This window comes from Scylla paramamosain, chromosome 2, assembly GCF_035594125.1.
Source record: "Scylla paramamosain isolate STU-SP2022 chromosome 2, ASM3559412v1, whole genome shotgun sequence".
NCBI classification, from domain to species: Eukaryota; Metazoa; Arthropoda; class Malacostraca; order Decapoda; family Portunidae; genus Scylla; species Scylla paramamosain.
Window position 1 is genome coordinate 34,800,913 of NC_087152.1, and position 16,539 is coordinate 34,817,451.

The 16,539-nt window shown below is 41.4% G+C and overlaps 1 protein-coding gene across 2 annotated transcripts in view; it reads left to right on the top strand.

The window, feature by feature from the left end:
* LOC135113969 (sodium- and chloride-dependent GABA transporter 1-like) overlaps window positions 1-12,434 on the top strand; it is a 29,636-nt gene extending 17,202 nt beyond the window's left edge. For both annotated transcript variants that reach the window (XM_064029538.1, XM_064029542.1), the window contains exons 8-16: window positions 837-969; window positions 1,647-1,781; window positions 2,162-2,390; window positions 2,600-2,712; window positions 3,248-3,376; window positions 4,971-5,070; window positions 5,425-5,525; window positions 5,790-5,960; window positions 7,042-12,434. In XM_064029538.1, the coding sequence (XP_063885608.1) occupies window positions 837-969; window positions 1,647-1,781; window positions 2,162-2,390; window positions 2,600-2,712; window positions 3,248-3,376; window positions 4,971-5,070; window positions 5,425-5,525; window positions 5,790-5,960; window positions 7,042-7,272 (1,342 nt within the window). In that variant the 3' untranslated portion in view covers window positions 7,273-12,434. The remainder of the gene's footprint in view (window positions 1-836; window positions 970-1,646; window positions 1,782-2,161; window positions 2,391-2,599; window positions 2,713-3,247; window positions 3,377-4,970; window positions 5,071-5,424; window positions 5,526-5,789; window positions 5,961-7,041) is intronic.
* The last annotated feature ends 4,105 nt before the right edge of the window (window positions 12,435-16,539 follow it).

The following is a 16,539-nucleotide window of genomic DNA, read 5'->3' on the forward strand; positions in this document are numbered from 1 at the left end:
CTTCGTGGCGGAACAAATCACGCGTCTGAATCGCTGGCTGAACAATCTCATATTCTTTTCTTGTTCTGACGAGTGTGCTAGCGAGTATGGCAGGGAGATCCAGATGTCCTCTATTGTGATGCTATATAGTCTCTCGCTCGCTCTAGCTTGGAACCCTTCCACTGTGGCCACTTTTTAATGACAGTCAAGCGAACCAAATCAATCACATATTGTCGCGTGGAGAACTCAATGTATGGGCGTAACTTTATCTATTTTATTTTTCTTTATCTCTGTTTTTATTTATCACTAATTCATCTATTTATTTTCTTGTTATTTCTTTTCCATAGAACATCTTGTGTATTTTAAAGTGTCGTAATTTATAGTCTTACAAATAAACTTTATAACTGAAAAGAACAACAGTCAGCGAGTTGAGGAGCACCGGCTACACCAACAAATTATTAACAGGAATTTGGCGTTGTTTGCTTTTAAGTAATTTATTAAGGTGTAAAACTCTCAGACGCTGCTGGTGCATCCTCAAAGATGGGAGTAGCTGACGACAGCAACGGCGTATGAGGAGAGCAAAATCAGTAGCGTGTAGATTTTGTTATGATAGTAAATCTGTAATGGCGCTTCTTTGTGGCCTGTCTTGCCACACGGACCACTCTGGCACGTGTATCAGTTGTACCTCAGAGTGACTAGTGTGCAAGCAGTTAGTGTTTGTATGCATGTTTTTTTTTCACAACTATTTTAACATATATATCGTTTGCATTTACGTAATCTCTCCCTATTCCGCCCTCCTTTCGCCTCTTTTCTAACCCTCCTCGCCGGCTCGCTCAGTTTACCTGTCTCTCCGGCAGTAAGCACATTCTAGAGCTGTCTGGGAGCATGACGGAGCTGGCGGGGTTCCGGTGGCCAGTGGTTGGCGCCTCTGTGTTCACGTGGGTGTTCGTCTTCCTCTGCGTCTTCAAAGGCATCAATGTGTTCGGCAAGGTACTGGGCGAGACGAGGAGCGAGGGAAGGAAGTGAGTGTTGAGAGTGCAATTATGAGTTTGGGAAAGAGTAATAAGATGGATAACTTGAGAAATATGACCATGTTGTTTAGTGAGGTGAGGATGAAAGAAGAAAGGAATGAAAGACTGGTTGATTTAGTTTATGTATTTAGACACCACAACATCAGTCGCATGATGTCTGGAAGGAAAAAAAAATGGAAATGAGGATTTGAAGTCTAATTATTAGAAAGTGAAAGTGAGATGGATGGTTTGAAAGATATGATTGTTTATATTTTCTGTAGGAGGGAGGGAAGAAAGGACCTGTGAGGGGAAATGACAAGGAGGTAAGAAGGAATAAAAAGGAGTTATGAGAGAGAGAGAGAGAGAAAAAAAAAAAAAAACAAGGAGCTTTGAGGGAGAGAAACGGATGATAGCGATATGAGATGAATGAAGTACATGATTGGATGTGTTTAGCAAAGTGGTAAAAGGAGAACAAGAAGAAATAAGCGAGAACTAATTTCCTTTTATCTCCTCTCCACCACCAGCACCACCACCACGACCACTACCATTACCACCTACTTCTTCCTCCTTCTCTTCCTCCTCTTCACACTCTCTCAAATTTTGTCCCTCCCTCTCTCCCTCCCTTTCTTGTCCTTAGCATCATCATCTCATTCTCAGGTCGTTTGGTTCACCGCTACGTTCCCTTTCATCATGCTCTTCACGCTGCTCTTCCGTGGCCTCACGCTGCCCGGGGCCTGGGACGGCATCTACTTCTACCTAAACCCAAACTTCGCCAAGCTGACTGACCTCAAGGTGGGTGTGGCTGGGATGCTGGGGTGATGTGCTGGAGGTTATTTTCGGTGAGAGTGGTGTGTGTGTGTCGGGGATGAAAGTCGGTGTGTAGGGAGAGTGGCGTGGCATTGGGATTACTGTAGTGAAGTACTGTACATAGAAACGTTGCATTGTTGGAGGTTCATGTAAGAAGTGTGCAGGGGGTGGAAGTGGAAGGTGTCACGGGTTATTGTATGAAGTGTACTGGAAATATTGATTGATTCATCGATTTGGTAGTTTTGGCACCACAACAACGAAATTATTCAAGGGTTAAACAAAATACTCTTAAAAAAGTACTCTCTCTCTCTCTCTCTCTCTCTCTCTCTCTCTCTCTCTCTCTCTCTCTCTCTCTCTCCACTAAGGTGTGGGCGGCAGCTGCGGCTCAGATCTTCTACTCGCTGGGGCCTGGCTGGGGGATCTTGACCTCGCTCGGCTCTTACAACAAGTTCCGGAACAGGTGCCAGCGTGACGCCCTGGTGGTGCCGCTGCTTAACTGCTTCACCTCCATCCTGGCGGGCTTCGTGGTGTTTTCCGTGCTGGGCTTCATGGCTCACCGCACCGGCACATCCGTGGAGAATGTGACTGCTGCTGGTGAGAGAGAGAGAGAGAGAGAGAGAGAGAGAGAGAGAGAGAGAGAGAGAGAGAGAGAGAGAGAGAGAGAGAGAGAGAGAGACGAACATTCTATTATACGAGTACTTCTTGATCTACTGTACGCTAAATCAATAGAGTCAGTACCAAGAGCGTTGTTACACCTTGTTTTTCCTTTGTGTTCTAAATTTCTAACTGCTTTCTCCTTACAGGTCCGTCCCTTGTGTTCATAACGTACCCTGAGGCACTGTCCCTGATGCCCTTCGCTCCTCTCTGGGCTGTTCTGTTCTTCCTTATGATCTTCTTCCTTGGTATCGACTCAATGGTAAGGAAAGAGAGAGAGAGAGAGAGAGGGAGAGAGAGAGAGAGAGAGAGAGAGAGAGAGAGAGAGAGAGAGAGAGAGAGAGAGAGAGAGAGAGAGAGAGAGAGAGAGAGGGGGGGGGAAGATAAATGGATCAATCACATATTATAAAGTGAATATAGGAGGAAAATGGGAAAAAGTGAAGTTAACTAAATACTTTCCAAGAAAAAAAGAAAAGAAAATAGATACAGAACAATAAAATATAAAGTAATTTCCATTAAAAGTTAGAGAATGAGATCAAGAGAAGGAAAATGTAGTAAACCTGAGAAAAAGAAAATAAATGAAAGGTTACGGGAACGAAATGTCAGAGAGAGAGAGAGAGAGAGAGAGAGAGAGAGAGAGAGAGAGAACACAGGCAGAGCGTTCTAAAATTTACCACTCAGAATCCACCATGGAAATCTACGTAAATTTTTCTTTGAGGCAGTCTATTTCCGTGCTCCATTACGCTCTCACAGTCAGACAGCCATTGATTCCACCACCATGCCTTGTCCGCGCGCAGATTGCCCACATTGAGAACCTGACCGTGTCTCTGGTGGACGAGTACCCGAGGCTGCGGCCCCATCGGAGCCTGGTGACCTTCGTTGTTTGTCTGGTGGACGTGATGGTGTCCCTCCTCTTCTGTACCAGGGTGAGTAGAGTAGAGGGAAATAGGGACACTGGAAGAGATGGCCGTGGTAGTCATTTTTGTTGTAGTCGTAATAGTAGTAGTAAGGAATAGTAGTAGTAGCAGTAGTAGTAGTAGTAGTAGTAGTAGTAGTAGTAGTAGTAGTAGTAGTAGCAGTAGCAGTAGTAGTAGTAGTAGTAGTAGTAGTAGTAGTAGTAGTAGTAGTTGTTGTTGTTGTTGTTATAGCAATAGCAGTAGTAGTAGTAGTAGTAGTAGTAGATGTAGTAGTAGTTATTGTTGTTGTTCTTGTAGCAACAGTAGCAGCAACAACGTCCACAACACTCACTCCCAAATAACACATAATGGTGGAAGCAGAAAGGAAATGATAATGATAAAGAGGAGGAGGAGTAGGAGGAGAAGAAGAAAAGAAGAAGAAGGAAGAAGAAGAAGAAGAAGAAGAAGAAGAAGAAGAAGAAGAAGAAGAAGAAGAAGAAGAAGAAAAAAGTGAGTCAAAGCTGACACAGTGGTGGTCGTGATAAGAATGTTGGTATTAGCAATAGTAGCACAATAGTAGTATTGATAGTCAATAGGTGTTTTTTCAAGTCGAGGTGTATGTACTCCCATCACACGTAGAAAGACTCCCAGTGGTACCTCATCACAATTCCGTGTACTCATAGCATCAGGTTTTGGGGGGATGCCCATACCAGTACCTTTTCGCACACACCTCAGAGTCGCTTAGAATTGCTGGGCGCCACGGGGCCTCGTTTACACACGCGACCTGCTTCGACGTTCAGCAATCGTTAATGTTTTAGAATATACATGAGCTACCTCGTCAATTGACAATCATTAATAATTCAGAAAGCCCACATTCATGTACTCGTATATACAGTGCAGGTACTCGGCATATGACGTATTTGTCTAACGACAAACGCATTATTTGACCGATTTATTATTTTTTTTAGCTTTGCTTATGGCGGCTCGCCACTTGGATGAGTACAAAATTTGATTTTTTTTCTGGCTTTACTGACACATTTGCTAATGACACACACCTTGCAATGCATTGTATGGTAAAAGACATTACTTAGACGAGTTTTACTGTACTTTTAAGTAACGAAAAATAAATTTTTAAGTCTTACCATCCGACCGTTTTTTTTTTTTTTTTTTTTTGGGTGGGGGCTTCCGACGGTGATTTTGGAAAGGGTTTTGGACGTAAGCGAATAGCACCATTGACCAAGATCACGCTGAGCTGTGCAAGAATTTATTATAGAACTCAATCTTACACTCCTCCCTGAACCTCCACCCTGTGCGTGCTACATGCACACCACAGATCTAGCAACAATCATGTCTATCTTCCCCAACAAACAATTACAGCCTTACTGTACACTTCCTTTCTCATATAGCCTACTTAAGACCTAAAATCTAATGTTGTTTGAGTTCTTTAATGAAAAAAAAAATCTTATAAATCATTGATGGCGAATGAGAGAATGGTGACGAGTTAAGTGCATGAGGTATCGGTGATGCTTCATGTCCTCTGATGGGATGTGCTGGTGGTTGGGGAGAGTATGATGATGATGATGATGATGAAGTGTATAACGTGTTGGTGTTGCTGCGTTCCCAGGGTGGGATGTACTGGCTGGCGCTAGTGGACTGGTACAGCTCCTCCTACACCCTCATTCTGAACTGTCTGTGTGAGATTCTTGTCTTCGGATTCATTTATGGTGAGCAGAGAGAGAGAGAGAGAGAGAGAGAGAGAGAGAGAGAGAGAGAGAGAGAGAGAGAGAGTCAGCCTGATGTATGGACATATGCCAGGTATATGCCATACGTTCAAATTTATTTTTCTATATCTATTAAAAAAAATCCTTTCTTTGGTGTCAAATTCTTTTTTTTTTTTTGTTGAGGTCTCCAATGCCAACATGCTTGCATCACATCATCTGTCGTTTTGTCTTTTCGTTTTATTTTTCTTATCCAAGTCTAATCAATAACATCCCTTCCAGTGTAACATTCTTGTATTATTAATTTTCCAATACTAATATACTTACTTCCCATCCTCCGTGTCGCGGTGGTGGTGTCAGGCGCCGGGAAGACGGTGCGGGACCTGCAGATGATGACTGGCGAGAGGGTTAACTACTTCTGGTATGGCTCGTGGCTGGTGGTGACGCCCCTCGGAATTCTGGTAAGTTTTCTTTGTAATTTTTTCGTCAGATTTTCATAAACTGAGACAGAACAAAAGAATGTATGCCTTGTGCATAAGGAAAATTGTATCGTTGAAGATAATTATCTACTTCACTTTTTTTCTAAATTCCTTTCAGTTGTTGTTCCTCCTCTAGCTTACCTTGATGCATGGCCGCGACATATCAAAGTATTTGTTGGTTTATTCATGTACTCCCTTCTCTTTTTTCTGAATTTTATTCACCGTCTCCCTTTGCCTCTGTGGCAGTTTATCTTCATCAACACGGTGGTGAGCAGCGCCCCAGCAAGTTACCGCGGGCAGGAACTGCCGGGCTGGGCGCAGAGCATCGGCTGGTTAACCGCTGTCACCTCCATGGCTGCTGTTCCTCTCTACATTGTGTACTACCTCACGTGTGGCTCTAAAGGCAACCCATGCAAGGTACTGACACACACACTCTCTCTCTCTCTCTCTCTCTCTCTCTCTCTCTCTCTCTCTCTCTCTCTCTCTCTCTCTCTCTCTCTCTCTCTCTCTCTCTCTCTCCATTCATACTCGTACCTTGCTTTTTTCATTTATTCTTTTGCTTCCAGTTGTTGTATTTTCTTATTTTTTTTGTGTTTTCTTATACATGTTAGTTGTCAATCCTAATTTGAAGTAATTGTTGTTGCTGCTTCTGCTTCTGCTGCTGCTGCTGCTGCTGCTGCTGCTGCTGCTGCTGCTGTTGCTGTTGTTGTTGTTGTTGTTGTTGTTGTTGTTGTTGTTGTTGTCTGGATTTTTTTTTACTGTACTATGTCTAGTATATTGTTACACATACTACGCCTTTGCATCAAGCCCGTGACTTGACTTACTTGTGCCGATTGTTATTTTGCATTGATTTTTTTTATAACGTCATCGCTGCTAGTCTTTAGGTTTTTCCTTCAACGAATCATCATTTCCATATTACTCTTATATTATCACCTTTATTGTCAAATCTTTAATCATGTCTATATAATATTTTTTTTCTCACACTTGTCACTTATGTACTTTTCCTTTCACAACAAGGCACATTACGTAACTTACCTCGCTAAATCGTCGTAAGAAAGTTCATTATCGTGTTACTTCAGCATCCCGAATTACCTCATGTGGACAAACTTTACGTCATCGATCAGTCAGTCAGTCAGTGGCTCTCTCTCTCCCACTAACCTCTGTTCGTGCGCTGTCGAGAGCAGTAACCTTTTATCTTGCCTTAGTAACCTTTTACAGTGTAGCTTCACTAATTTTGTATAAGTCAGCCTCCCTCCTCCTTGTCTGCAGGCATTCATTCCTCCTTTTTTATCTAATCCAGTCCCCTCACATGTAGTTCAGCAGTAGAGTAGTAGATCAATAGGCACCTTTGATATAGATCAGCCTTTATCTTTATATATTTTCTTCATTTATTTTCTGTTCTGTTGTCCCACAAGCTATTTAATGATAATAGGAATTATCAGGTACACTCAATATAGACCAAATATCTGTCCTCTCATGTTTTCTCTTGCTCCCGCAGCGCCTCAAAACCGGTTTCACGCCCAAGGAATCATGGGGTCCCGCCAGCGAGTCCCACAGGGAGGAATGGCTGGCCCTGTGTCGCCAGGAACCCCTCCGTAATCGCTTCCTACATCCAGACTTGAGCTACCCTCACCCGCGGCCGGGTTCCTCCGACACCGTCCCGCTAAAGTCCCCCAGAGCAGATCAGTCTCCTGTCAAGAACAAAGCATCTAAGAGAGTTCAAGTCTGACGGCAAGATGCTGATCTGAGATGAGGGCGACGAGTCCTAGCCCACCGCCACCCACGCACTTCACGTAAAAGGTCACTGTCAGCGTCCTGGCGTCTTCCTAGTCGTCGTCGTTGTCATTGTCGTTGTCGTTGTCATGGCCATCATTGTAAGAAGCCTGCTGATCTGTATATATATCAGGCTGTCGAAGGAAGCCGTTCCTCACCCTGCGGCATATTCATTCTCCACCTTAAGGTCACACGCTGTCAGTCACCTTACACTTCAGTTTTGTGCTGCTGTTCCATCCTTGTCATCTCACTCGTAGTCATGAAAACAATAATGTTAGTTTTAGCAGGCAATTTTGGTATGATGCACTACCATGTATGATACACACACACACACACACATAGCATCAAATATATAATGACTGCTGGCGTGGGCAGAAATGAGAATCGAATCGAGCTCTTTCTGACGAAATCTTATTGGTAGATTTTATTTCTTATGTTGATAAGTCCTCGGGAACAATTCAATCTTAAATACTAAAATCCAAGAAATCATCAAGACTGATTTCGATAAGTACAACACAGTAGTACGTGTCAGCCGTTACAAACTTGTGGCTTTTAGACTCTCTTGAGGATCGACTTGTGTTGCCGCAGCTGATCAAGAACTGCACGTGTTCACGGCTGCCTGCGCTCCTGGCGCCCAGATGTTACTAGTATTTTTTTGGTGATGGCATGTAGACCATCGCCTCAATGCATCCGTTTCATGCCACACTTGCGGCACTGTGGCCACCCACTGGTGATTGCCGACGTTACCTGCTCCGTATTATCCCCTCTCCTCTTCCTCCTCCTTCTTCTTTCTCCTCCTCCTCTTTCTCTCCATCCTCCCACTTCTCCCCCACCCTCAACCTACTCCTCATCATCATCCTTACCCTCCCCCTCATCCTCCTCTTCTTCCTTCTGATCCTCCTCCTGCTTGGAAGCGAATCCTGTGATCACCTTATTGCAAAGTTTCCACTCACTTTTGCTCTCATATTTGCACGTGTTGTTTTAATGGTTTGATTGACACTTACATAACTTCCTCGGTACGTTAAACGAACACTAAAGTCTTCACCTGCTACTCACACGAAACTTTCCGGCCATCGAGGTCCACGTCTTACTTATTCGTAAGACATGAATAGGGAAGCGTACAGAAAATGCTGGTATAGAGGGTCAATAATGATACACTTGAGTAATTGCTGTCAAACACGTAGTGAGTATCATTGGTGGGTCTTATTGCGATAATGTATCGCGATGGTGTATCGTATCGCGATAACGATATCGGGTTATCCGTTATGCGATAATTATTTTCCTGCGCTATCGATTCATCGGTATCGTCGATACTGTTAGTTCCAAACTAGCGATAATCGATAATTTTAATTTTTGGAACATTAGCATGTTGAGGTTTGTAACTTTTAAAACAAAATGTAGCTATTTGATTTAAAACAGTGCTTTTCATTAGTGAAGAGGCAGGACAAACATTGAATTTCAATTTTTTTCTAATATTTTTCTAAGTGTTCTAAGATAAAGATAAAAATAAAGATTTGAATTTTTCGATTTTTTTATTTGGAACATCAATATCGTTATCGCTAGTATCGGAATTTTGGATCTAAAGATTTATAGGTTATCGGTTATCGGCGACAAAATTATCGCTAGTTATCGATTACACTATGAAACACGATTTTTCTCTTTGACAAGCAGGTGTTATTTTCCAACTCTTTCCATTACAAAACAATAGAAAATTATTATTCCTGTCAAACTTTGCTTTTGTGGATTTCAGAATATTTTTTTTGCCCCAAAGTAGCTAAATTTCACCATTTTCACCATTTTTGGACAGAAAAAAAATTCAAATGACACAAAAATTATTTCAAGACTTCTGAAACTAATTTTAGAATTAAAAATGAACAGTTTTTCTTGATTTGTGTGAATACAACAAGTCACTTTCACGTATGAGCCGCAAATGTAGTCTCCCATCATGTTTTCATTGAAGGATCCCTGATATCTCTGTTCAAAGTTCATTATATCTTAATGGAAGCGCTCCCCTTGTTCCTCTGAATATGCTCCCATAGTCTCCTTGAAGTTGCTGAGGTGAGCATTTAGGATATAGACCTTCAATAACGTTTTCTTTGGCTGGTCACTTGCACATTGTCATCAAGTAAATCCCATTCCTTCAACCTTGAAATCAAAAGCTCACCATTTGACTTTGTCAAACCAAGATCTCTGATGAGGTTATTAAGGTCTCTCTGGTTTGGGTAACAAGGATTCCTCTTAACTACAACTGTATCTGTGATGTCACAGTCTTCCTCTCTGTTTAGCTAATCTTCTGACTTGCAGCTTTCTTCTGATGGTGGAATTCTTTCTGGAGGAGCTGGTACAGGAAGAACAGCACTGTGTGGTACTGGTGCAATGGAAGATGAAATGTCTGGATAGAAAACAGCAGATGCATTTTTCCCAGATCGGCGTTTGGAAGGATCCACCGTGCAGAAAAAGCAGTCAGCTGAGTGATCAGTAGGTTCACGCCACATTCTAGGAACAGCAAATTCCATGGCTCTGTTTTCCCCTCTATACCATCCTGTAAAAGAACAACAGTATGAGTTTCTGTTAAACTTATCTTATTTTTATTCTTAATTCTTAATTGATTTTACTCTTGAAAAAAAAAATAACAGCTATTTTACCTTTTAGTGCTCTCTTACAATGCTTACAAGTAAAAGAGGTGCCCAGGTCTTGTCTTGGTCCCCAACTGGCACAGCAAAATATGCTTTATAAGCTTCACGCATTTTTTCCAGATGCTGTCACACAGAACTTCTTTGCTCTTGTCTTGATGAATTGAGCACGTATGTAGCAGAATGCATCTAGAGAATGACTGCAGCCTCTTGATGCCATTCCACCTCTAGTGATGTGCTCTCAGGCAGCTAAAGCAGAATTGATTGGTGGTCTGCAAGCCCCTACTTTTATATTGTCAAGACTTTGGTGAAACTTTTGCTGTTGCCTTGGACATATCAAAAGCCTTTGATAGAGTCTGGCACAAAGCTTTGATTTCCAAACTACCCTCCTACGGTTTCTATCCTTCTCTCTGTAACTTCATCTCAAGTTTCCTTTCTGACCGTTCTATTGCAGCTGTGGTAGACGGTCACTGTTCTTCTCCTAAATCTATTAACAGTGGCGTTCCTCAGGGTTCTGTCCTGTCACCCACTCTCTTCTTATTATTCATTAATGATCTTCTAAACCAAACTTCTTGTCCTATCCACTCCTATGCTGATGATACCACCCTGCACTTTTCCACGTCTTTTCATAGACGTCCAACCCTTCAGGAGGTAAACATATCACGCAGGGAAGCCACAGAACGCCTGACTTCTGATCTTTCTAAAATTTCTGATTGGGGCAGAGCAAACTTGGTATTGTTCAATGCCTCAAAAACTCAATTCCTCCATCTATCAACTCGACACAACCTTCCAGACAACTATCCCCTCTTCTTCAATGACACTCAACTTTCCCCTTCTTCTACACTGAACATCCTCGGTCTGTCCTTTACTTATAATCTGAACTGGAAACTTCACATCTCATCTCTAGCTAAAACAGCTTCTATGAAGTTAGGTGTTCTGAGACGTCTCCGCTAGTTTTTCTCACCCCCCCAGCTGCTAACTCTGTACAAGGGCCTTATCCGTCCATGTATGGAGTATGCTTCACATGTCTGGGGGGGTTCCACTCATACTGCTCTTCTAGACAGGGTGGAATCAAAAGCTTTTCGTCTCATCAACTCCTCTCCTCTAACTGACTGTCTTCAGCCCCTCTCTCACCGCCGCAATGTTGCATATCTAGCTGTCTTCTACCGCTATTTTCATGCCAACTGCTCTTCTGATCTTGCTAACTGCATGCCTCCCCTCCTTCCACGGCCTCGCTGCACAAGACTTTCTTCTTTCTCTCACCCCTATTCTGTCCACCTCTCTAACGCAAGAGTTAACCAGTATTCTCAATCATTCATCCCTTTCTCTGGTAAACTCTGGAACTCCCTGCCTGCTTCTGTATTTCCACCTTCCTATGACTTGAATTCCTTCAAGAGGGAGGTTTCAAGACACTTATCCACCAATTTTTGACCACTGCTTTGACCCTTTTATGGGACTGGCATTTCAGTGGGCATTTTTTTTATTAGATTTTTGTTGCCCTTGGCCAGTATCCTTCCTACATAAAAAAAAAAAGTACTCTAAAATATTCTTAGTCTTTCTAGAATGTGTTCCAGAATGTTCTCAATCTTTCTAGAATATTATTGAACCTACTTTAGAATATTCTGAATCATTCTAGAAAATTCTTGTAGATTCTAGAAAATTCTTGATACTTCTACATATTTCTACAGTATTCTAGAAAGTTCTAGAATATTCTGGAAGTGTTTACATTGAATAGAATGTTCTAAAATCTTCTAGAAACTTCTAAAAAGTGTCTGGTAGAACATTCTGAAAGATTTAAGAAAATTTCTGAAATGTAAGTAAATTCTTCTAAATATGAGAAATGTCTTGCTAGATCTGGTCAGTTCAAGAATGATCTTATTAGAAATAAAAAATCTTTAGAACACTTTATATCCTTTTCTTTTTTTTTCATTGCTTTAACTTATTTGCAAAATTTCAAAAGCAATTAGATAAGCAATTGATTTTTTGCAAAGGTCTTTACCTGACATGAAAACCAACAGAAACCCATGCTATAACGAAATAAGGTAAAAATGTAAATTCATTGTTCTTACCACAAAAGCAAAGTTTTGGGACCAAGATACTTTTTTTTTCTTTTTTACTATTCAGTTTAGATGGAAATAACTGGAAAATTATGGTTTGGGGCCAACGACGAGAAAAAAGTTAAATTTTGTTACATATTGTTATCGGTTATCACCGATAAGGTTATTGTTATCGATTTATCGGTTATCGTGATATATATATATATATATATTTTTTCATTATTGCACCCAACTATGCTGAGTATGTATCTCTCTAGTCTAGACCAGTACTCTTCACACTTTTTAATGGTGTCCACCACAAAGTAAATCTTAAAAAAAAAATCTGTCCACCCTAACCTTTCTCCTGCTCTGAAAACCTCACATTCTTGATCTTGTATATCTAATTATAAAGTGTACGTTTGCTGAAAATACAGTTTATTTCAAACTTTTCTGTGTTATGTATCTATTCTTCTGAATTGACATGATTATATATAATTGCAGTCTACCGGGGTTGTACACAGTCCTGGGGTTTCATCACTCGAGCTCACTCATCGACCGAGTTGGCGCTGGTTGTGGGTGCATAAGCAGGAAGATCTCACCAATTCCTTGTCCCAGCATCGCTGGGAGTAGTATCGGATGAAAACTTCTCCCTTGGGCGAGCTCGAGTTCAGGTCTTATGAGTGTGAGTCCAGCGCATTTGCAAAGTTGCATCACTTTAATCCAACCCAACCTAACCTAACCTAATCAAGCTTTTGCACCCATATACTTTGCACGTCTCTGCTGGTTTACACGTTCGCTCGCGTCATCTCTCGTTTGCATCCTGCTGCAAAATTGATTCCATGATTAAGGATGTGTTTCAGCCAAATTGTATGGGTCACTTTAAGACGAACAAACTGCATCCAAGTTACTTCGAATCGAAATTAAAAGGTACCCAAGGACCCAGCGATACAGTACGAGTATTTGTCTTTTTTCATCACAACCACCAGTATGAGACATTGACCTCGTCCACCTGTATCCATCTCAAGGCAGCTGTTCATCACACAGCTTAACCCGTACACGTTTATGAATTAAATTTACGTTCCAATTCAACAGGACCAAAATGGTTTAGACGTAAATTTATGTCATGATCATATTTCAAGCTAGGGTTAATCCTGGCCGCCCTGAAGTGAACCGTCCATCCAGTTTGTATGGCACTACTCTGTACTATGAATACCCAGTGACGTCATTACCATTGTTAACCTGCCATCCACCAATACGGGCTATCTTTTTATAATAAACTCATATTACGAGATAATTACTTTTCTAATCTGTTGGAAGGACAATTAAATATCTGAGACGTGTTTCTGTCCTCTAGTATATTTAATACATGTTATTAGTGTGGGCAACACTGTCCTTTATCACTAAATTTACAAACCAGTTTTGGTGATTGTAACGCCGTCTGGCAGAAGACAAGTGAAATATGTAGTGTAATATCGTTCTATATTAGCAGCCTCTTGAATTACTTTAGCGCCTGGACTGTCCCCTAGTGATGAATTTTGCTTAACGATCGCGAAACATCTCGAATTTATTTCTGAACAAATAATATTGGTTGATAATCATCATGGAGTCACTTTTGTGTACAGACGAGGACTGGTGACGGCCATCACACACACATAATGTAGGAGTTTTCTCCTATAAAAGCAATCATTGTGTCTAGTATTAACGGAAAAAATTATCCATGTAATATTTTGTAAATACATATCCTAGCATTTCAGTTTGGGTAAATTTACGCTACAATCACATTAAATGGAGCGATATCATATTTGTATCACGTTAATTATAGTTATGGAATCAAAGTAACTTATCATCAAAGACCACAGGAAACGTGACGTCACGACCAGAGTGTATATACATATATATATATCAGTCACCATCTTGGTGTCTTACTTCCCGATCGCGGCAGCGGCCGAGTTGTTCGGCGGGTGGCAGGTTCGGCCTCCTTCTTTTCTCCTTCCACTAAGTCCTTTCCTCCTTCATCCTGGTATAAGGAAAGGGAATTTCTTCCCCCTGTTCGTTCCCAAACCCTTCGTGTGATCTCCCACCCTTAAAGGGTTGTGGGGGTCGTGTGGTGTCAGAATGCCTTGCGAGGGCACAGGGAAGGCACTGATCACTCTGTCACACTTTCATCACCGAACGCAGGTAAATGCAATATCTCCTACCTTCTTTTAGCGCAGCAAAACGCATGACAATAAAAGAGCAATGTGCTGAAGTGGAGAGAAGACAGGCTCTTTCCAAGAAAAGTTAAAGGGAGGGAAGTGTTAGACAGCCTCTAACACCAACCATTGCCATCCCCCCAAAAATAATGATAATAGGAAAAATAGATAAATAAAACTATGCCACATGTTAAAAAAGTTCAGTCAGATGTGCGAGTCAGATGGATAAGCTTTCTTGACAAGAATGTTGAAGTGAGAACCATACATGGAGGGTCTGTCAATCTTCAGTCAGGTGCTGCGTAAACTGTGGAGGACAACATCAGACACTGCCAACAAATGTCAGGGAAAAAGAAAAAGAAAAGAAAAAAAAAAGAGCCATTAGTACAAATATGAATATCACAAAGACAACTAAACCACAAATATCCAATAGAGTAAGCGTCAACTTAAAAGGAGACACGGGTGCAGTAATCCTAACATGCACCGCACACTCGACACTGTTAATACAACCAATCCAGGAACAAATAGAAATATCTTGAACAAATCACTCAATGTGAACAGCCTTTCAACAGTAAAACTTTCAAAAGACCTGTCTTTTAACCAAATTCTAGATATGATATAAAAAAAAGAGGGAAAGAAACAAGATGAAGATACTCAAATGGAGAAAAAAGAAACAAATGAAGCGACACAAGAAGATGAGATGACAAAAATAACGTGCTCAAAACAAATAAACACACACACACACACACACACACACACACACACACACACACACACACACACACACACACAGAAAGAGAAAGACAAATCAGGAGGACAAAATAAGAAAAGATTATAATCAGGACAAACCAGTAATGTTGATAAAGAAGCATCACAAAATGGAGACTAGAAATATTTCGACACTGTTGCTCAACGGACATTCAGCTAGCAATTTTTCATCCTTACTTATCACAGTGTAAATCCCGATATACTCTAATTTCCATTAACACACACGGACTTGAATAAAAACGAACCACTAAGAACATGCCGTTGCTACTCATATAAAGTCAACTCATCAATTGTTGGCTCAGCTATACTAATTAAAACAGAAATAAAGCACAAAGTAAAATGACGACTTCATTTTAGACGTCTTATTAGTAACAATCCAGACAAATATAAGCCTAATGAACATTGCAGCTGCGCCAGTCACTCAAAATATTTACATGTGACTCGTGGCTTAAAGGACACCATAAATTATCAAATTAAAATTAACATCCACTAAAATGAGAATGGTTAATGAGAATTACATCTAGTAAAAAGTATATTATTGTCTCCCAACAAATGTTTATAAGTGTCAATTAATGTGAGTGTGTGTGAAGTTAGTAACATGTGAACAGTCCAAGGTGCTGGCTTTGTGAGGGTCACAGCCTGAAGGAGGCGCGTCCCTCGCCTCAGCTTCCTGTCAGTGTCACAGTGGCCGCCAGCTCAGCCTAAGGGGCGCACACACCACATTATGCCAGTGATCTATAATTCCACCGCAATTGTGCATGTGTGGATGAAGAAGGAATTGTTCATAGTGCTGGACTGACGCAGTGGTGATCCTCTCGTCATCTCTACGATGGCGAGTTGGGGAGCTTGTGTCGGCTGTGGTTAGTTGACTGAGGATTTGTGTGACCAGGTGTTGATGTGCTGGCTTGTGAGGGAATGATCAAGACTTGAATATTGTTTATTTATCAGTTTGTCAGGGAAAGAAAAAAACAGGACTTTGTGACTTGATTATTTTTGCTTCCAAACTTCAGGTCGTAGAAAAGTACTAAATACAGTAAAGCAGGATTATGGTTGTAAGTATAAAACACTCATACATGCATACCCACACATACCCATGAACACACATGTACATACATTCATGTACACACACACATACACACACACACACACACACACACACACACACACACACACACACACACGGAGTAGCTAGGCTGACAACTCTGAAACTCTGAGGGACGATACTGCGCTCCGCTAACTTAAACTTTTACACCGCGTAGTGTAATTGTTAACAAGCTCTCCTCACAATGGAGACCTGTATTCGAGTTCCTGGAGCGGCGAGACAGACGGCCGAACCTCTTAATGTGTAGCCCCTGTTCACAGCAAGGAGGAACTGGAAATTAGCCGCCGATGGGTGATTTCGCTGTCCCCGTGTGCGGTGTGAGAGCGGTTTGTCTTACCCAAACATCGGTGACTATGAACTCAGCTCCTTCCGCAAGGGAACGGCTGGCATGTCGCGAGACCAGCATACACATCACATTACATCACATTATTAAGTCTACCATAACAAAATCTGAAAAAAAGAAGAGATTTTCAAAATCACACAGATGTGAGAGTG